The 22,351-nt window shown below is 44.9% G+C and overlaps 1 protein-coding gene across 1 annotated transcript in view; it reads left to right on the top strand.

Moving 5' to 3' along the window:
- Positions 1–22,351, top strand: part of LRRC9 (leucine rich repeat containing 9) — a 112,822-nt gene that overhangs the window by 5,448 nt on the left and 85,023 nt on the right. Inside the window, exons 2-8 of the mRNA XM_044272390.1 lie at positions 280–367; positions 8,301–8,519; positions 9,545–9,685; positions 11,825–11,888; positions 14,084–14,154; positions 17,176–17,358; positions 21,981–22,136. Of these exons, the coding sequence (XP_044128325.1) occupies positions 317–367; positions 8,301–8,519; positions 9,545–9,685; positions 11,825–11,888; positions 14,084–14,154; positions 17,176–17,358; positions 21,981–22,136 (885 nt within the window). The 5' untranslated portion in view covers positions 280–316. The remainder of the gene's footprint in view (positions 1–279; positions 368–8,300; positions 8,520–9,544; positions 9,686–11,824; positions 11,889–14,083; positions 14,155–17,175; positions 17,359–21,980; positions 22,137–22,351) is intronic.

The following is a 22,351-nucleotide window of genomic DNA, read 5'->3' as shown; positions in this document are numbered from 1 at the left end:
GTGAAGCCTCTTCTCTTGTAGGAGCAGAACCTGTCAGAATAAAACTTTATATTCACACTACTCCTGTTAATAAAAGCTTCACAAAAGGTATGTTTGCACGGCTCTCCTCAGCCCTTACCTAGTGCTGTCAGCAGTTTAGCGTACTCAAACTGCTGACAGACTCCCTTTATATGGGTTGACCATCCCAAGCTTATATACAGTACATGGTCTGGTTTGCTTCCTCTGGTTACATAACTTCTGTATATTTCCTTTCCAGTAAATGGCTTCTATTTTGTTTAGGGACAGAGAGCTGGGATGCTCCTGAAGCAATATTCCTATGAAAATGATGTCTATGGATGACTGGAATGCCGAAATCATTAAAGAATTGGTAAGTGTTTATCATGTGATGGGGACTGTGCGGGAGGGGGGACAATGCTGCTGTCATTATACAAAGTGCTTTTAAAAAAAAAAAAAAGATGTAAGAAAGATATGTTGCAGTCATCCTTTGTGCTGGGAGCTAAAATTTTACCCCCAGCTGTAGAGCCAGGGGTTACAAAGGGGTTTAAAGGGGTTCTCCAAGATTTACATATTGATGACCTATCCTCCCGGAACCCCCTCCGATCACCCTTTTGAGAAAGCGGCAGTGCTCACCAAAGTTCTGGTGAGTGCCGCAGCTTAGGGTGGGTTCACATCACGTTTCTATATAAAAAACGTATACAGTACAGACCAAAAGTTTGGACACCCTTCTCATTCAAAGAGTTTTCTTTATTTTCATGACTATGAAAATTGTAGATTCACACTGAAGGCATCAAAACTATGAATTAACACATGTGGAATTATATACATAACCAAAAAGTGTGAAACAACTGAAAATATGTCATATTCTAGGTTCTTCAAAGTAGCCACCTTTTGCTTTAATTACTGCTTTGCACACTCTTGGCATTCTCTTGATGAGCTTCAAGATGTAGTCACCTGAAATGGTCTTCCAACAGTCTTGAAGGAGTTCCCAGAGATGCTTAGCACTTGTTGGCCCTTTTGCCTTCACTCTCACCCCAAACCATCTCGATTTAGGTTAAGGTCCGGTGACTGTAGAGGCCAGGTCATCTGGCGCAGCACCGCATCACTCTCCTTCATGGTCAAATAGCCCTTTCACAGCCTGGAGGTGTGTTTGGGGTCATTGTCCTGTTGAAAAATAAATGATAGTCCAACTAAACGCAAACCGCATGGTTCAGTATGCCTTCAATTTTGAATAAATCCCCAACAGTGTCACCAGCAAAGCACCATCACACCATCACACCTCCTCCTCCATGCTTCACGGTGGGAACCAGGCATGTAGAGTCCATCCGTTCACCTTTTCTGCGTCGCACAAAGACACGGTGGTTGGAACCAAAGATCTCAAATTTGGACTCCTCAGACCAAAGCACAGATTTCCACTGGTCTAATGTCCATTCCTTGTGTTCTTTAGCCCAAGCAAGTCTCTTCTGCTTGTTGCCTGTCCTTAGCAGTGGTTTCCCAGCAGATATTCTACCTTGAAGGCCTGATTCACACAGTCTCCTCTTAAAGGGGTTGTCCAGGTTCAGAGCTGAACCTGGACATCCCTCCATTTTCACCCCGGCAGCCCCGCTGACATGAGCATCGGAGCAGTTCATGCTCCGATGCTCTCCTTTGCCCTGCGCTAAATCGCGCAGGGCAAAGGCATTTTTCTGAGTTCCGGTGACGTACCGGGGCTCTCTATGGGGCTGACAGGAACCCCGGTGACGTCACCGGCACTGATGGGCGGGATTTGGCTCTGCCCTAGCCAGTAAAACGGCTAGGGCAGAGCTAAAGCCCGCCCCTCAGAGCCGGTGACGTCACCGAACACACTGCTGGGCGGAAGTTACCGCCCGGCAGTGTGTTATTGTAAACACAAGAGCCTGTGCCCTGCGCGATCTAGCGCAGGGCACGGGAGCGCATCGGAGCATGAGATGCTCCGATGCCAGGCTCAGGAGGGCTGCCGGGGTGAAAATAAGGGTATGTCCGGGTTCAGCTCTGAACCTGGACAACCCCTTTAACAGTTGTTCTAGAGATGTGTCTGCTGCTAGAACTCTGTGTGGCATTGACCTGGTCTCTAATCTGAGCTGCTGTTAACCTGCGATTTCTGAGGCTGGTGACTCGGATGAACTTATCCTCTGCAGCAGAGGTGACTCTTGGTCTTCCTTTCCTGGGGCGGTCCGCATGTGAGCCAGTTTCTTTGTAGCGCTTGATGGTTTTTGTGATTGCACTTGGGGACACTTTCAAAGTTTTCCCAATTTTTCGGACTGACTGACCTTCATTTCTTAAAGTATTGATGGCCACTCGTTTTTCTTTACTTAGCTGCTTTTTTCTTGCCATAATACAAATTCTAACAGTCTATTCAGTAGGACTATCAGCTGTGTATCCACCTGACTTCTCCACAATGCAACTGATGGTCCCAACCCCATTTATAAGGCAAGAAATCCCACTTATTAAATCTGACAGGGCACACCTGTGAAGTGAAAACCATTTCAGGTGACTACCTCTTAAAGCTCATCAAAAGAATGCCAAGAGTGTGCAAAGCGGTAATCAAAGCAAAAGGTGGCTACTTTGAAGAACCTAGAATATGACATATTTTCAGTTGTTTCACACTTTTTTGTTATGTATATAATTCCACATGTGATAATTCATAGTTTTGATGCCTTCAGTGTGAATCTACAATTTTCATAGTCATGAAAATAAAAAAAACTCTTTGAATGAGAAGGTGTGTCCAAACTTTTGGTCTGTACTGTATGTTAGACTGATGCCATACAGTGGCATCGTTCACCATAGAGTTCCATAGTTAAAAAAAAAAAGTATATATTTATATTTAAAAAAAAATACACTTTTTTTTTTTTTTTTACCGGACCGTGCAGGATACAAGAACGTGGTGTGCTGCTTTTTTGTATCCTTTTTTTTTTTTTTTGTAACGTATACATCAAACAGAGGCATAAAACGTGATGTGAACCCACCCTTACCAAGCACAGCACTGAACGGGACCCAGGAAAAGGCCTAAGCGCTCATAGAGCTCAGTGGCCTCTTCTTACCGCTGATTAGAGTAAGACACCCACTGATGGGATATTGATGGCCTATCAATATGTAAATCCAGGAAAACCCCTTCCTGGGGTGACCTGTTACATGTGCACTTGGCAGCTGAAGGCATCTGTGTTGGTCCCATAGTCATGTGTGCCCATGGATCATGTGACGGACCATGTGATGAGCGCAGTGATGTCACCACAGGTCCTTTTCCTCCTGGGCATCAAAGAAGAAGACAGAAGAGAAGCCAGGGAAAATAATAATGATCGGGTCCCCATCCCGATCGTCTCCTAGCAACCATGCGTGAAAATCGCACCGTATCCGCACTTGCTTGCGATTTTCACGCAGCCCCATTCACTTCTATGGGCCTGCGTTGCGTGAAAAAAAGCTCAATATAGAACATTCTGCAATTTTCACGCAACGCACAAGTGATGAGTGAAAATCACCGCTCATGTGCACAGCCCTATAGAAATTAATGCGTCTGGATTCAGTGCGGGTGCAATGCGTTTACCTCACGCATTGCACCCGCGCGGAATTCTCGCCCGTGTGAAAGAGGCCTTAATCTGCTGCGTGTGAAGGCACTCTTAGGGCATCTACACACGTTGCAGAATATGTCCGTTTTTTTTCGCATGGATTCCCATGCAGAAAAACCTTATCGTATTACAGTACCCGCAGATTGCATAACATTACACAAATCTCATGTACACTTTGTGGATTTCTTCTGTGCGAAAATTGACCTGCCGCGCGGAGTTCTAATTCCACAGCGTGTTTGTGTGGTTTCAGCTTTCCTATAATGATATGTGGCAAAACCTCATCTAATTTACACCAAAAACCGGTGTTAAAAAATTGCAGATTTTGGTGCGGATATGCTGCAGAAATGCACATTTATCCACACGGAAATTCTTGCATACTTTTTGTGCGTTCACCTGCACTCGTTTACAGGTAGCCTCATAGTCGGAGATCGTGGATGAGTTGAGACGCGGCAGATGTTGCAGATCTGATTTGTGTATTTGCCATTGATTTCACCCTTTGCATTGCGTTAAGTTAAAATTAAATTCTCAATCCACAGCAGAAGAATCCACTTCATGCTAATGGGATTTGGAAAACCCCCAAACCCATGTATAACGATCGCAATTTTGTGCTAATATTATGAATAATGATGATGAAAATTATGATATGCTAATTAATTTAATATTACGCACTCCCTCTGTTTTATGTGTCAGTAATGGTATCAGAATTCAGTGTTATTGCCTGTCACGTTTAGTTAATTGGTAAGGGTGTTGAAAATGGCAATCGCAGAGGTTACAGCTTTCTACATACGGTAATATTTCCTAATTGTCACTTTTTATGCACTTCCAGAGCAGCTCATTTTTTTTAAAGGTCACATAGCTCAATATGGACCCTGTATCGTGTTACTGCACAGTCGAGTTGCGTTATTCTGACCAGCTCCTACTTTCGACGTCAGCAGCATGTAGCTCATGAAGGAAGAGACGTGTGCGGAGCTGGCTCAGTGGGTATATAACGTGTGATGAGCTGGCTCAGTGGGTATATAAGGTGTGCTGAGCTGGCTCAGTGGGTATATAAGGTGTGCTGAGCTGGCTCAGTGGGTATATAAGGTGTGCTGAGCTGGCTGAGTGGGTATATAAGGTATGCTGAGCTGGCTTGGTGGGTATATAAGGTATGCTGAGCTGGCTTGGTGGGTATGTAAGGTGTATGATAGGTTGTCTGCACACATATCGCTCGTTGCTGTCATGGGTAAAAGGGGCGATTTATCAGAGCTGTCAAAAGGGATGATTATTGGCTTTTGGGCCAAGGGTAGCAGTATTTCAGAAACTGCGCAGTGTGAACTGTTCTCGTGCTGCTGTGATAAAAGTGTATAGTGAGTGGAAAAATCGCACCATTGTGAATAAGCAACATGGAAGCTGTGACTGATGTGAGAGGTGAACGTCGGCTACGATGGTGCACGAGGGCAGACCGCAACGCTACAGTGGAGCAGCTCACCGCCAAAATGAATGGGGATACCAGAGAAGTGTCCAACAGAACAGTTCAGTGAACCCTACTGAGTAAAGGGCTCCAAAGCAGATGGATGGTCACTTCCCCTCTGCTAATGAAGCTGCATCTGCAGAAAAGGCTTCTATATTTGCAGCAGCTTTGGAATTAAACCTCCACTGATTGGTGGGTTGTCTTCTCCGATGAGTCACGCGCTCTGCTTCATCGAACGGGTGGACGTTGTCAGGTCAGTTGAGAAACACCAGAGAACAAACACCCTGCAACCATTGCTAGAAGAACACACTGGTGGTGGCAGCATTATGGTCTGGGGAAGGTTTTTGTGGCATTTTCTGGGCCCACTCATCCATGTGGAAGGCACTCTAATCGGTTTGGGTATAAATCCATCCTTGCAGATCACATACACCCTTATATGGTGATTGTCTTTTCTGGCGCAGATGGGATCTTCCAGCAAGACAATGCGACATGTCACACGGCTAGAAATGTCCGACATTGGTTGGAAAAGAATGACCAAGACTTCCAAGTACTACCCTGGACTTGAACCCAATGGAGCATCTGTGGGACCACATTCATCATCCTGTTCTCACTATAAATCCTCCACCACACACCCTCCATAGCTGTGGGATACACTGCAGTCAGCGTGGCTCCAAATACCTGTGACCACCTACCTGCACCTACCTGGACCTTATTGAGTCCCTCCCAGCCCATCTAGCTGCTCTTCGTGCTGCACACAGCACTTACTCTGGATACTAGCTGGTGGTCATAATAATGTGGCTCGACTGTGTAGTAATTAGAAAAAAAAATAAACATTCAATTATTAGGAGAAATAAAATGGCCGCCATCCTATAAGTTCACACAAAACCTGTCCTAATCTCACAGGACAAGTTACTTCAGAACTCTGAGCCAAAAATCTGCCTTATCCTCCTCTCCTACTTGTCAGGGATTATAATCTTGAATACAGATGAAAAAATCTTCAAATTAATCTCTGTGGGAATGGAGTCCATGAGGAGACATGAAGTACAGAGTGTCACGGACGTTCCCTCGACAGGTGGCAGGAGATCGGTGAGACTGGCAACATGTGGTTTGATCTGACAGGTTTTCCTTGTGGAATAAAAGGCGCCTGTGTTGTTTCTGGTAATGTTTCTGGGGGAGCTCTAGTTTGATTTTTAAATTAGGTGCATGAGGGATACCTGTGTCTAAGCGGTGAGAAACTGCAGACTCACCACAACTTGGACACGTTAGCGAAAGGAATCGCATTCAAAGTGGCGTTAATAGGGAATTATCCCAAAGTAATATACCAGGCCATCTTTGGACACCTTAGCGGCAGTGGCTGTATTTAAAGTGTCGCCAACAGGGAATCATCCCCAAGCGATATATAAGATTATCCTCCACCTTGTTATATGCGGAGAGACGTTTAGCAGGCTTGCTAAAAGGAAATAAGGAGGCACCTATATGGGAATTACATCCCAATCCACTGCCGCTAGTATCCACATAGCACCTTTAAATTTTAAAAAGCACCTTTTTCTTTTTTCTCCTGTTCTGTATTAGTTTTAACGACAAGAAATAAACGCTACGCTTTATTTGACCAGAAACAGGAGCTTTGTAGCCTGGGTCCAACAGGGTCTATGAAAAATAGTTTCTGGTAATGGCCACACTCCTTGCCTCAGGTGTTGCTAATGTGGTCATTTAACTTTGCTTATTTATTCTTGCTTCTCCCACTATGCTGTGCGGTCTATATCTTTAGTTTCAGTTGGGGATAGCTGGTGTGTGGATCTCGGCTGAGTTCCTGGTGCTTCCATAGCCCCTTTGAAGTTACGTTTTTCCCTTCCCTTTTGTATTCTGTTTGGGTTCTGTGTGTTGCATTTCCCTATTGTTGGTATTAGGCCTGAAGGAGACTCCTGTTCGTCCTTTCTTTTGGAGGAACAGGTAGTCTTGTCCCTGCCATTAGTACCAGGGTCCTATAGGGCCAGATAGGCCTTTAGGTATTCCTGCGTATGAACACACCTACCTCTGGGGTCTGTTCATACTGGTAGTCAGTCAGGATTTTGGTTAGGGTTTTACTAGGAGGTGTCCATCTTCCTTCCCTAGTTCTCAGGCCTGATTCCCTGTTTCCCCCCTTCCCTCTTATGCTCGGTGTGGTGTTTCCCACACCGAAGCGTGACATTATAGACCTCCTAGCATAGTGGGAGAAGCAAGAATAAGGAAGGTTAAATGACCACATTAGCAATACCTGAGGCAAGGAGTGTGGCCATTACCAGAAACAACACAGACGCCTTTTGATCCACAAGGAAAACCTGTCAGATCAAACCACGTGTTGCCAGTCTCACAGATCTCCTTCCACCTGTCGCGGGAACGTCCGTGACACAAAGATGATGGACAGGACAGACTGTGGTAATATGGGGCTGTGGTAATGGAGACTGCATACAAGTGCTGCTGCTTATTATCCACATCCCTACCTCCTCTCTGTACATCATGTCTCCTATTAAACTGTATTCTTGTTCATAATCCCTGACAAGTAGAGCAGAGAGGAGGAGGAGGAGGAGGCAGCTATTTAGCTCACTGCTCTAAAGTAACTTGTCCTGCTGTGAGATTAGGACAGGTTTTGTGTGTACTAATAGGACAGCGGCCATTTTATTTATCCTAATGATTGCTCCCCAGACAAAAAAAGGAACCATTATAACTAATGAAAGGTATTTGGGAATATATCTATAATAAAGTAAAATTTAAGAATTTTTATTTTCCTAATTCTTAGAGAACCCCTTTAAAGGGGTTATCCAAAGTCTAAAACATACCCCTCATATAGATTATACTTACCCCACTCCCTGGCACCCTTGTCGCTCCTGATCCCCACACGGCCGCTGGTGCCTCTCTAGCGTCACCCGCAGTGCTAGGGAGGCTCATCCTCGTCGTGGCCTGCTATTGACTGCATCCCACCCCCGTCGCCGTGCGACAGAGATGCAGTGGCGGCCGTGCAGGGATCAGAAGCGACACGGGTGTCAGGGAGCGGGATAAGTATAATCTATATGAGGGGCCCAGGCATTGGGGGGAATGTTGTAGACTTTGGATAAATCCTTTAAGCAAAGTAGTACTATCTTATTCCATAAAATGCCTCTTTCTCCACTACCTTCTGTGCTGAGTGATCAGATTACAGCTGCCTCCCTTACAAGTCTATGGGGTGGGGGATGGGGGGGGGGGCAGTTGCAGAGAGAATTAAAGGTACTTACTAATGACAATGTTTTCTCTTGTAGTGCATGTGCAATGATGTCAATTATGACAAGATTAGACAGGATGGACAGGCAACAAAAACTCTGGAAATGTTCTTCTCTGGCTACCCCAGAATGGTGGGGCTCTCTTACTTCCCAAATCTTACCAACTTGACCTTAGTCGGACAGAGCATAGAAAGTATTTGCGACCTGCAATCCTGCCCACTACTTGAAGAACTGTGGGTTACAGAGTGTCAGATAACAGTAAGTTTCTCTCCATAAGTCAAAATGCAAGACAATAATGTTAAGGGGCCTTACTCTACAGCGCCATTTTTTTACAGGTGTCCTGTGCTGCCCATGAGTGGGAGCTTGGCCAATGACCGCTGGGTCCTTGGTCTAGTGCCCTGTCTGACGCTGCCTGATTAGAGAGCATCTTCCCTTTCAATAAAGGGGTTGTGTCACAAACCGGCACCTGGATCTGAATACTTATGTAATTGCATGTAATTAAAAAATATAGTACTATACAATAAAATGTATCTGCTGTTTGCTCTTTTAGTTTATTTTCTGTCCACTTCACTGAGGTGGTCACGTACACTCAGTTTAAATCTTCAGCTGTCACCAAAAAGAATAAATACAGCACCCGCTATTCAGTTCAAAGGTGAGGTAATGGGTGCACGCCCCAAATGGAGCAATGTCCGATGTGGCTTCTTAATAGACCAAAAATGAAAGGATGGAGGCAACAGCCAATAAAGTAGTGATGAAAACGAGATCCTCCTTCAGTTCCCATGTCTCGATGGATACCTCTTGTGTGGAGGTTTTCCAGATAATACATCCTTTTGCGTTAAGTTTAAACGAACCTTGAATATAGAATTTCGTCAACAGGAGATAAGGGAGTGACTGATCTGGAGGCCAAACTAAACTCCCTCTTACAAAACGAAGATCACAAGGCATTTTCACTGGTCCTTTCACAGTCCGTCCACAATCTAATTTCCTATCTTTCTTGTGACTTTGCCAGGGCTCATACACAGTGGGACCATTTTCATTAAAAGTCAATTAACCTATTAGTACTCTTAGAGGAAATTCACATTCGGACTTTGTCCTCCTTATCCAGGACAATTGGGACATATAGCAATCTTCCGAGGACGCATTTACACCATTAACTGCTAGAGAGGATAGTCACTTTCGGGGAAAATAATGCAGTATTTTTACCTGTCATTGAAGTATAGCATAATCCCACAAAATGTAAGAATAATCAGACATCATCTTTATTTCTTACTTTTATTTTATAGAAAATTGAAGGACTTCAGGACTGTCAGCATTTAAAAAAACTGTTCCTTTATCATAACAGCATTACTGCTATTGAGGGTTTGGAAAACCTAAAGAAATTGGAAGTAGTGTGGCTAAATGATAATGAGATTGAAGTAATAGAGGTAAGTGCGCTCCTTGTAAACACCTGACAAGGGATGATCCTTAAAGGGGTATTCCGGTTACTTTAAGTTATCCCCTATCCACAAGACCCGCAGAGTACAGAGCTCAGCTATCGCCGCAGTTCCCGTAGAAGTGAATGGAGTGGACGCACGCATTGCCGGCTGCTCTGTTTATTTCAGGGCCACTGTTCTCATGATTGGTGGGAGTCCCAGTGGTAGGACCCCCAGCAATCAGCTAGTTATCCCCTATCCTATCCTATGGATAGGGGACAACTTAATGTCAAAGGAATACCCTTTTTAGGCTACATTCACACGACTAAGTGTTTTACGGTCCGCAAATTGCAGATCTGCAAAACACTGACGCTGGCCATGTGCGTTCCACATTTTGCGGACTGCATGTGGCCGGCGCTATATAAAAAATGCCTATTCTTGTCTATAAGAATAGGACTTGCTCTATATTTTTGCGGGGCCGCGGAACAGAACAACAGATGTGGATGTTGCGGCCCCGTTGAAATGAATGGATCTGCACCCGTTCCACAAAATTGTGGAACGGATGCGGACCCATTCATACTGTACGTTAGTGTGAATGCACCCAATTAATAGAGGTGAATACACTGCCGTTATTTCATGGTGGCTCATGTATGCCCTAAACAATGTGTAGTAGAACATAACACGGCACTCACCCGGGAGTAACAATCTTCTTGCTTTATTGCTTTCTGCGGGTTACATAAACACGGACATGAACATCTAGGCGACGGCCGTTTCGTGCATACCTGCACTTTGTCTGGCCAGTGTTATGCTCTACTACACATTGTATATAGATTATTTAAAGACACAGAGCACCACTAAGGAGTATGTGGACTTACGCTGGGTTCACACCTGAGCGTTCTGAAAGGAGCGCTCTGTATGCGCGATTGTACTGACGTTTACAATCGCGCATACAGAGACAAGCGAACGCCTATTGTCGCGCGTTCCCGAAAGTCTATGTACAGGAACGCGCGACAAGACGCCCCAAAGAAGCTCATGTACTTCTTGGGGCGTCGGGCGTTTTACAGCGCGATCGTACGCGCTGTAAAACACCCAGGTGAGAACCATTCCCATAGGTAATCATTGGTTTCTCCTTGTTGAGCGTTTTACAGCGCGTAGGAACGCGCTGTAAAACGCTCAGGTGTGAACCCAGCCTTAGAGATCCAAGCACTGACCGCAGCATATGCAGAGCGGTCCCGGTAGTGCCAGTCTGCTTCTTGGTTGTTATTTTCATATATGCCCTAAGCTGGCCATACACATTAGGGCTCATTCACACAACCGTATGAATGGGTCTGCATCTGTTCCGTAATTTTGCAGAATGGGTGCGGACCCATTCATTTCAATGGGGCCGCAAAATGATGTGGACAGCCCACCGATAGCATGCGGACAGCACACAAATATAGAGCAATTGTGGACAAGAATAGGCATTTTCTATCATAGTGGCGGCCATGTGCGGTCCACAAATTGCAGAACGCACACGGGCCGGTGTCCGTGTTTTGCAGATCCACGGTTTGTGGACTGCAGAACGCTACGGTCGTCTGAATGAGCCCTTAAATGGTGCAGAACCTGCAGGTGGGGCCGTCCCATCACCTAATGTGTGTGGCGGTTTCCCACTTCTATGCCGATGAAGGATGTCTGGAGAAATGAGGTTCGGAGAGTTGGGTTTCAAAATTCCTGATCCTTTTGTTCTCGGGGAGATAAGCCAAGAGGTGTCTGGTAATGGCTTTATCCCCAAGCCGAGCTTGCACGTGTATGGGGAAGGGGTGTCCATAGAGAGAGCCATCGGTCTAATGTGTTTGGCCATCCTTACTGGTGTAGTTGTCTGTAATTATTATCACTTTTGGAGAAAGATGACTCCAAATGTCCAGTTTCATATAACCTAGCCTAGCGGTGAATGGAGGGTGGGCGTGCATGCGCGTTTGCTCCCATTCACTTTAGGGATCCGTTCTGGAAATAGGTGTGGGTGCAACCACTGACACCTGCTCCTATCCGATTGATACGCAAGCATGTCGAAGATGGAAATAGACCTTTAACTAATACAATTATAAATCATGTAATTGATTCATGAATCTGCTAGAACATTTTACATTTTATATCTGCTTTTTTTTCTTTAAGGGATTGGATACGCTGCAGAATCTTAAAGAGCTTAATCTGGCTGGAAACATGATAGACTCAATAGGTATGTATATATAGACTGAAAAGCCTGCGCTCCATATTCTTCTCAATTACCTTTCTACTTGTAATCACACAATCCTCCTAATCCTAGCACTAGCAGAGGAGTAATACGGTAAAGCTCTGGATTAGGTGCCACCGTGCATACAATCACAAAATCAGTTTGCAGGGTAATCAGGCAGTGGCATACGTAGGGGGCAGGGGCCCCTGTGCAAAGATAAAAATCAGGTGCTCACCTCCTGGCAAAGGAAAGTACACCTCATTCATGTCGTTTTCCACATCCTTGTTTGCAAAGGGGTATCTCCCATAAAAAGAACCGTCTCGCTAGCGCCACATTGTGGAAGTAGCTCCCTATGAGTCAAAATCCGACAAGCCTTGGAATATGACAAGGGAAGCAGTAAGTCTCCTTTCAGGGCTGGTCTCTTTAAGGAGAGCCAGTACTCTGTTTAGGCTGCATCCAAGGTATCGCACTGAGCCGCCCAGAATTAGGCGTATTTCAGGTGCAGATGGCAACTGCAACTTCTCCCCCCTCACACCAGGTCAGAAATTGTGGGCGTGGTGTGGGCGGGCCAGCAGACCCGTCTCATTCACCATTTCCTACAACTGTTTTAGGCATAGAAAACGGTCTAAATGTAAGACAGAAAGGAAGCTGTCTTACATTTAGCACTGGTGCTGGATGCGCCAAAGTTATGTAGAGGCTGGCGCCTCTTCATAACTTCTGCGGATCCACCGCCAGCACAGGGCCTTTATTAAGACCGGCATCTAAGACGCAGTCTTAATAAATTTGTCCCAAATTTTATACCAATTTTTTTATCCAAAAAGCACACACTAAGGCCCCTTTCACACGGGCGAGAATTCCGTGTGGGTGCAATGTGTGAGGTGAACGCATTGCACCCGCACTGAATCCGGACCCATTCACTTCAATGGGGCTGTGCAGATGAGCGGTGATTTTCACGCATCACTTGTGCGTTGCGTGAAAATCGCAGCATGTTCTATATTCAGCGGTTTTCACGCAACGCATGCCCCATAGAAATGAATAGGTCTGCGTGAAAATCGCAAGCATCCGAAAGCAAGTGCCAACGTGGTGCGATTTTTTTTTTTTTTTTTTTTTTTTTTTTTTTTTTTTTTACGCATGGTTGCTTGGAGATTATAGGGATGAAAGCAACCCCGGACCCCATTAAAGTAAATTCACTGTATTTTCCATTATAAAATGGTTATAAGGGAAAATAATAGCATTCTTAATACTGAATGCTAAGTAAACTGTGGATTGAGGGGTTAAAAAATAAATTAAAAAATTTACTCACCTCATCATCTTGTTCGCGCAGCCGGAATGTCTTCTTTCTTCTTCTTTCACAATCCGCAAAAGGACCTTTGATGATGTCAGTGCAGGTCCTGCTGAATGAAGATAGAAGAATTACATCATCAAAGGTCCTTTTGCGGGTCCTGAAAGAAGACGATGCCAGCTGCGCAAACAAGAGGATGAGGTGAGTTAATTTTATTTTTTATTTTTTTTAACCCCTCAAGCCACATTTTAGTAAGCATTCTGTATTAAGAGCGCTATTATTTTCCCTTATAACCATGTTATAAAGGAAAATAATACAGTGATTACACTTCAATGGGGTCCGGGGTTGCTTTGATCCCTATCATCTCCTAGCAACCATGCGTGAAAATCGCACTGCATCCGCACTTGCTTGCGGTTGCTTGCGATTTTCATGCAGACCCATTCATTTTTATGGGACCTGTGTTGCGTAAAAAACGCTGAATATCGAACATGCTGCCATTTTCACATAACGCACAAGTGATGCGTGAAAATCACTGCTTATCTGAACAGCCCCATTGAAGTGAATGGGTCCAGATTCAGTGCGGGTGCAGTGTGTTCACCTCACGCATTGCACCCACGCTGAAAACTCGCCCGTGTGAAAGGGGCCTAACAGATAACCATTAACATGCTGCAAAAGAGTAAAAATAACTAAATGCAATATACTTTCCCTTTAAATTCAGAGCTGTTCTGTGTTTCTGCTAGCGTGGTTCCCCTGACACATCTTGTGTACATCAGCAGCAGGATGATGTGTTGTACATGTTGGTGTCGTGATACTGATAGTGTTGTAACTAGTAGCTATTATTACCTGTAAGTGATAAACTAGTCCCTACCACACTTGTTATGATGGATTTATATTACTTGTGCTTGAATTCTCTTTGCAGGGAGTCGTCTAGATCCAAATGTGCAACTGGAGCGATTGAACCTGTCCGGTAATAAAATATCTTCTTTTAAGGTGAGTCAGAACATTTGTAAGGCTACTTTCACACTAATGTTTTTACTGGATCTGGGAGGGTTCAGCAAAAACGCTTCCATTACTGATCATACAACCATCTGCATCCGTTATGAACGGATCCGGTTGTATTATCTTTAACATGGCCAAGACGGATCCGTCATGAACATCAATGAAAGTCAATGGGGGATGGATTCGTTTTGCTCCGCATTCCATGACGGAAAGAAAACTGCAGCTTTCTGCGGTTTGCTTTCCGGTATGAGAACGCAACCAAACGAAACGGAATGCATTTTGGAGCATTCCTTTCTGTTCAGTTTCGTTTTGTCCCCATTGACAATAAATGAGGGATCTCAATACAGGAAAATAGAAACGCTAGTGTGAAAGTCATTGCACTACTAGCATGCATTACATTTCCACACAAGCTGCTATAAAGATGTGATATTTATACCGGATCCATCTAAAGTAGGAAAAAAAGGAATAAACATGAACCATGTATGGTGACACAAGGAATCCCACAGAGCATTATGGACCCACAGGCTCTTTATGTGCTTCTGTATTGTATATGGTACACAGCGTATTCCTCCACCATGTTCTGGACCATGCCACAGTTATTTTTCTCATAGATTCTGTATCTGTCAGCAGATTTGTACCTATGACACTGGCTGACCTGTTACATGTGCACTTGGCAGCTGAAGGCATCTCTGTTGGTTCCATGTTCATATGTGCCCACATTGCTGAGAAAAATGATGTTTTAATATATGCAAATGAGCCTCTAGGAGCAAAAGGGGCGTTGTCACTGCACCAAGAGGCTCAGCTCTCTCTGCAACTGCTACGTAGTCTGCACTTGACAGGACCAGGCAGTAAAAATCATCATCACCTGGCCCTGTGAATAAAAGTGCAGAGGGTGCGGCAGGTGCAGAGGGAGCAAAGCCTTTAGGCCCCTTTCACACGAGCGAGTTTTCCATGAGGGTGAAATGTGTGACGCGAACGCATAGCATAGCACCCGCATTCATTTCAATGGGTCTGTGTACATGAGTTGGTTTTTTTTTTTACGCATCAGTTGTGCGTTGCGTGAAAAACTCAGCATGTTCTATATTCAGCGCTTTTCATGCAGCCCTGGCCCCATAGAAGTGAATGGGGCTTCAGTGAAAAACGCATCACATCCGCAAGCAAGTGCGGGTGCGATGCGTTTTTTACTGATGGTTGCTAAAAGATGTTGTTTGTAAACCTTCAGTTTTTTATCACACGGGTGCAAAACGCATCAAAACTCATTGCACCCGTGCGGAAAAAACTGAACTGACTGAACTTGCTTGCAAAATGGTGCGAGTTTCACTGGACGCATCCGGAGCCAATCCGTCACGCTCGTGTGAAAGAGGCCTTAGGCTAGAAGCTCATTTACATATGTTAAAACTTCATTTTTCTCAGCAGTGCGGGCACATATTAACATGAGACCAACACAGATGCCTTCAGCTGCCAAGCGCTCATGTAACAGGTCAGCCAGTGTCATAGGGACAGATCTTCTGACAGATGCACTTTAACCCTTGATTAAAAAAATGAGATATGTCTGCCTCAGTATAAAATCAGAGGCACACAGGGATGCAGTATAGCAGTCTACCATAATACAATCGTGTGCATAAACCTTAACCCTAAGTTCACACCTGAGCGTTTTACAGCGCGTTCAAACGCGCTGTAAAACGCTCAACACATGAAAACCAATGCTTCCCTATGGGAATGGTTCTCACCTGGGCGTTTTACAGCGCGTACGATCGCGCTGTAAAACGCCCGACGCATAATCAAGTACTTGAGCTTCTTTGGGGCGTTTTGACGCGCGTTTGTGGCCATAGGACACTGCAGTCAATGACACAAACGCGCGTCAAACGCGCGTTTACTATTACAAAAAACGCGCATAAAAACGCGCGACTAAAACGCGCGTTTGAGAAACGCTCAGGTGTGAAAGCAGGGTAAAGGTTTATTCTAGTTTCGGCATGAAACAATTAAACTATTTTTCCTTTCTGTATCAATTCCTCACTGTTTTCAAGATATCTGCATACTGTCATTTAATTCCATTGAATAAAGATCTTTCCTTATCATGTGATGATTACATGGCTGGTACAATGCAGTTATCAGGGCTGTAACAAGCAGTGCAGCTCTGTGTCCATCACAGGACCAGGACAGATTTGTATTATCTGGAAGTAAACAATGAATGATCCTATTGAATGACTGTACGCAGAGATCTCATAAAATATGTGGAATTGATACAAAAGGGGGGAAATTGTAATTAATTGCAAAGAATAACCAGAATACCCTTTAAATTGGGTTTTCCAGGATTTTAAAGGGGTTGTCTCGCTTCAGCAAGTGGCATTTATCATGTAGAGGAAGTTAATACAAGGCACTTACTAATGTATTGTGATTGTCCATATTGCTTCCTTTTCCGGCTGGAATCATTTTTCCATCACATTATACATTGCTCGTTTCCATGGTTACGACCACCCTGCAATTCATTATTGGTACCCGTGCTTGTACACTATCGGAAAAAGTGCCGGCCTCTCTGGTGGCCGGGACCGTGGGAGCACACACAGGGTGGTGCTTTTTCCTAAAGTGTGCAAGCACGACCACCACTGCTGGATTGCAGGGTGGACGTAACCATGGAAACGAGCAGTGCATAATGTGATGGAAAAATGTATCTAGCCAGAAAAGGAGGCAATATGGACAATCACAATACATTAGTAAGTGCCTCCGCCGATGAGCTGTTTTGCAGTAGCTCTGGCGCTAGACGTACACAGCTGCATCCATTGTGTAGTAGACAGAGCTGGTAGCTGCAGCACTGCTCCATTAAAGTGAATGAGAACAGCGCTGCAATTAGCAGCTCTGTCTACTACACAATGGGCAGAACTGGGACTACTGAAGAAGAGCTGATTGGCGGGGGGTGCGGGGTGTCAGATTCCGGAGATCAGATATTGGTAGCCTACCCGATGAATATTAAACACCTTTTTTTTTTTCTTTAATGCGGTTTTATTTTTTTAGGAGATGACAAACTTATCAAGGCTTCCCAACCTAAAGGATTTAGGCCTTAAAGATCCCCAATACAGTCCCAACCCGGTCTGCCTTCTCTATAACTATGCTACTCATGTGTTATATCATATGCCTCAGCTACAGAGACTTGACACATACAACGTATCCCATAAACAAATCAAGGATTTAGCAGAGGTAAGTAATTAGTTAAAGGAGTTTTTCCAGGAATAATTAACTTTTAAATGAGTCTGCAGCTTGCCACCCTGTTGAAAAATTCATACTTACTTACTCCCTGCCGATCCAGTCCTGCGTACTAGCTCCCGCGTGTCCATCTTCCTGCCCACGGCTTGTTTACTGCTGACTGGGCATGGGCATGGGCAAATAAAGGCATCTTATCTTATCTTATCTTATCGTCGCCTGCTCCACTGCAGCCAATGACTGGCTTCAGCTGTGACATGTCCACAAGCGACACAGTTTCATCTACAGAAAAATAAAAAAAAGTTATGGTTATCAGAATGTCAACAATTTGCTGTGACATTTTTTATATGACACGTGTTTTTTATGGCATGTTTTTAGTGGCGTGTTTCTCTTCAGAAGTGTTTTGCCTATATAGAGAAAAGAATGGAAAAACGCCATTACGTAAACATGCTGCATTTGTTTTGTTTTTGAAAATGTCAAAAAACGCACCTAAATTGAAAATAAATGACACTTACAAAATTAAAATGCATGCGTGTTCTACATTTCAAAACTGCCATAGACTCTGATTTAACATCTGGAGCTGGAGCTTTTCCTGCAAAAAAACATTTGTGCAAAAAAAAAAACACCATGTAGTAAAAACGCCACATCAAAAGCTATTTGCAAATGCAGCTTTGATTTCACATTGCTGTTAACATCCTGATCTGCAAGATAAAGTTAACATGCAATTTTTATTAGACACTGAACACTGTCAAAAAGAAGGGAGAAGTATATTGTCCTGCCATTTTTTATTTGGCTCAGTGCAGCACGCTATACTGCTCCAGAGGAACCAAATACCACAGTGCAGCACACTATACTGCTCCAGAGGAACCAAATACCACAGTGCAGCACACTATACTGCTCCAGAGGAACCAAATACCACAGTGCAGCACACTATACTGCTCCAGAGGAACCAAATACCACAGTGCAGCACACTATACTGCTCCAGAGGAACCAAATACCACAGTGCAGCGCAATATACTGCTCCAGAGGAACCAAATACCACAGTGCAGCGCAATATACTGCTCCAGAGGAACCAAATACCACAGTGCAGCACACTATACTGCTCCAGAGGAACCAAATACCACAGTGCAGCACACTATACTGCTCCAGAGGAACCAAATACCACAGTGCAGCACACTATACTGCTCCAGAGGAACCAAATACCACAGTGCAGCACACTATACTGCTCCAGAGGAACCAAATACCACAGTGCAGCGCACTATACTGCTCCAGAGGAACCAAATACCACAGTGCAGCACACTATACTGCTCCAGAGGAACCAAATACCACAGTGCAGCACACTATACTGCTCCAGAGGAACCAAATACCACAGTGCAGTGCACTATACTGCCCCAGAGGAACCAAATACCACAGTGCAGCACACTATACTGCTCCAGAGGAACCAAATACCACAGTGCAGCGCACTATACTGCTCCAGAGGAACCAAATACCACAGTGCAGCACACTATACTGCTCCAGAGGAACCAAATACCACAGTGCAGCACACTATACTGCTCCAGAGGAACCAAATACCACAGTGCAGCGCACTATACTGCTCCAGAGGAACCAAATACCACAGTGCAGCACTATACTGCTCCAGAGGAACCAAATACCACAGTGCAGCACACTATACTGCTCCAGAGGAACCAAATACCACAGTGCAGCACACTATACTGCTCCAGAGGAACCAAATACCACAGTGCAGCACACTATACTGCTCCAGAGGAACCAAATACCACAGTGCAGTGCACTATACTGCCCCAGAGGAACCAAATACCACAGTGCAGCACACTATACTGCTCCAGAGGAACCAAATACCACAGTGCAGCGCACTATACTGCTCCAGAGGAACCAAATACCACAGTGCAGCGCACTATACTGCTCCAGAGGAACCAAATACCACAGTGCAGCGCAATATACTGCTCCAGAGGAACCAAATACCACAGTGCAGCGCACTATACTGCTCCAGAGGAACCAAATACCACAGTGCAGCGCAATATACTGCTCCAGAGGAACCAAATACCACAGTGCAGCACACTATACTGCTCCAGAGGAACCAAATACCACAGTGCAGCGCAATATACTGCTCCAGAGGAACCAAATACCACAGTGCAGCACACTATACTGCTCCAGAAGAACCAAATACCACAGTGCAGCACACTATACTGCTCCAGAGGAACCAAATACCACAGTGCAGCACACTATACTGCTCCAGAAGAACCAAATACCACAGTGCAGCACGCTATACTGCTCCAGAGGAACCAAATACCACAGTGCAGCACACTATACTGCTCCAGAGGAACCAAATACCACAGTGCAGCACACTATACTGCTCCAGAAGAACCAAATACCACAGTGCAGCGCACTATACTGCCCCAGAGGAACCAAATACCACAGTGTAGCGCACTATACTGCTCCAGAGGAACCAAATACCACAGTGCAGCACACTATACTGCTCCAGAGGAACCAAATACCACAGTGCAGCACACTATACTGCTCCAGAGGAACCAAATACCACAGTGCAGCACACTATACTGCCCCAGAGGAACCAAATACCACAGGGCAGCGCACTATACTGCTCCAGAGGAACCAAATACCACAGTGCAGCACACTATACTGCCCCAGAGGAACCAAATACCACAGGGCAGCGCACTATACTGCCCCAGAGGAACCAAATACCACAGTGCAGCACACTATACTGCCCCAGAGGAACCAAATACCACAGGGCAGCGCACTATACTGCTCCAGAAGAACCAAATACCACAGTGCAGCACACTATACTGCCCCAGAGGAACCAAATACCACAGTGCAGCACACTATACTGCTCCAGAGGAACCAAATACCACAGTGCAGCACACTATACTGCCCCAGTAGAACTAAAAACCTCCCTAGAAGCTGCCCCTCTGTGGTACCAACTGCCATGTCCTGTCCTCCTCTTATCTCTAAGATATGGAGAAAGGGTATGAGAGGTTGAAACACAGGCCACGGCACAGGGCCAGCCCTACCTTCAGCATCCTTCCTGGTCTTTCAGCATTACCATGCATACAGGGTAATACGGCACCACATATCTCTTACATGCAGTGACGTCTCCTGTGATGCAAAAGTTCTTTTTCCTCATCTTCTCCGTTAGGACCAGACAACACATGATGACATCTTCTAGCCATGTTCTTCTCTGCAGCGTTTGACACACAGACAACTTACAGTCCTCAAATATCCATCATCTTCCCAACCATGGTGCCTCAACATTGTCCACCTGCTGCTACCTTCAGTACTGTGCCTGCTATGCTTCCCTATGCCCCCAAATAATGTACTGTAGAAAAAGTCCCTCAGTAATAATAATGCCCCCAGTAACAATAATGCCTGTTCCCAGCAATAACAATGCCCCTATTGTGCTTCCAGTATTAATAATGCCCCTACAGTGCCCCAATAATTCTACCAGAAATAATAATACCCCCACAGTGCCCCCAATATTAATAATGCCACAATATTAAAAATGCCACCTTCATGCCCCTAGTAATAATAGTGACTCGAGCAATAATAATTCTCTTAATATTAATAATAATATTATTTATTGTATTGTGCCCCCTGTAATAATGATGGCCCAAAGTGCCCTCAGTGATAATAATGTACACACAGTAATGCCTCCCTGCTTTCAGTAATGTCCCTATAGTGTCCATAGTAATGCCACCCCCCCCCCCCCCTTCCAATATGGTCAATTGGCTAGTAAAATAAAACCTGAGTGCAGTTCCCCTCTGCACGCTGCATGCCATTCCATGCCTGTGTCCCGGAGCAGGAGGGGTAGGGAGCATAACACAGCAGTCAGAGTCGGATTGACACTGGGTCTACTTCCCCGCTGCACGCGAGGAGCCACAGGTCCTTTGGCACCCGGAGGGCAAAGTAGTGATTTCTATCCTGCCGTCCAGTGTCTAAGGAACTGCAGGAAGGTGGTACAGGCAGTGGCGCATTGATTAGGAGCAGGGGTGGGCACATTGTGGCATGATGATAAGATTACAGCAGGGCCAGCGTCACCCTCATTACAATACACATTACAGTTCTGGTGGCTGTAATGTGTATTGTAATGTGTAATGCCCTGGCCTGTAATGTGTATTGTAGTGAGGGTGCTGGGCCGCCGCTGGCCCTGCTGTAATCTTATCATCCTGACTCAATGAGGGACATTACGCAGGGACCATCACACCAGCCCAGAGCATACTGTAGGCAATCGACCCACCGGGATGTTTCCCGGTAGGCTACATTGCCAATCCACCCCTGAAACAGCCTTTAAAGTGCCAAAGAGCTGGTTAAAAATAAAATAAAATACCCCAGGACTCGTCAGAATCAGCACTCTAATACTTCATCAGATGACTGGCTGAGAGGGAACATCTGGTTACATGCTGCGTCTCCATAATGCCAGTGTGTGTTCTATTTTCTGCCCCCTGTCTGCCACTTTGGGGCTGTATAGTGGGTGTACTATCCCATAGTATATTAGTATGGTTTTGTTAATTTATCGCGAGGATGTTCTTATTTTAATAGTGATGGGTTTTCTTTTGGATTAGACTTACCTCTAATTATGCATTTTCTAGTCTACGGTGATGAAAAAACTGATGTACTATAACATGCGTATGAAGACCGTGTACAGACAGCTGAGGGAAGAACTAGAAAAACTGAAAGATCTGACGAACAAATTGGAACAGACACCAAAGGACAAAATGAAACAACTCATTTTCCAAGTAAAAAGTGTGAGTACGAAAATGTCATTTAACAAGTCAGGCGGGCGCATGATAAATGTGTTCTGATTAACACTCTTAATTAGTTTTCCAGTCTCTCATAATTATGAACCAAGCAGAGTACCAGCCGGACGAATAGCCTGATGATAGTTAAAATGATTGTTAAAGGGGTTGTCCGGGTTCAGAGCTGAACCCGGACATATCCCTGTTTTCACTCAGGCAGACCC

The sequence above is a fragment of the Bufo gargarizans genome, chromosome 11 (assembly GCF_014858855.1).
Source record: "Bufo gargarizans isolate SCDJY-AF-19 chromosome 11, ASM1485885v1, whole genome shotgun sequence".
Lineage (NCBI taxonomy): Eukaryota > Metazoa > Chordata > Amphibia > Anura > Bufonidae > Bufo > Bufo gargarizans.
This window is presented reverse-complemented; position numbering and strand designations above follow the sequence as displayed.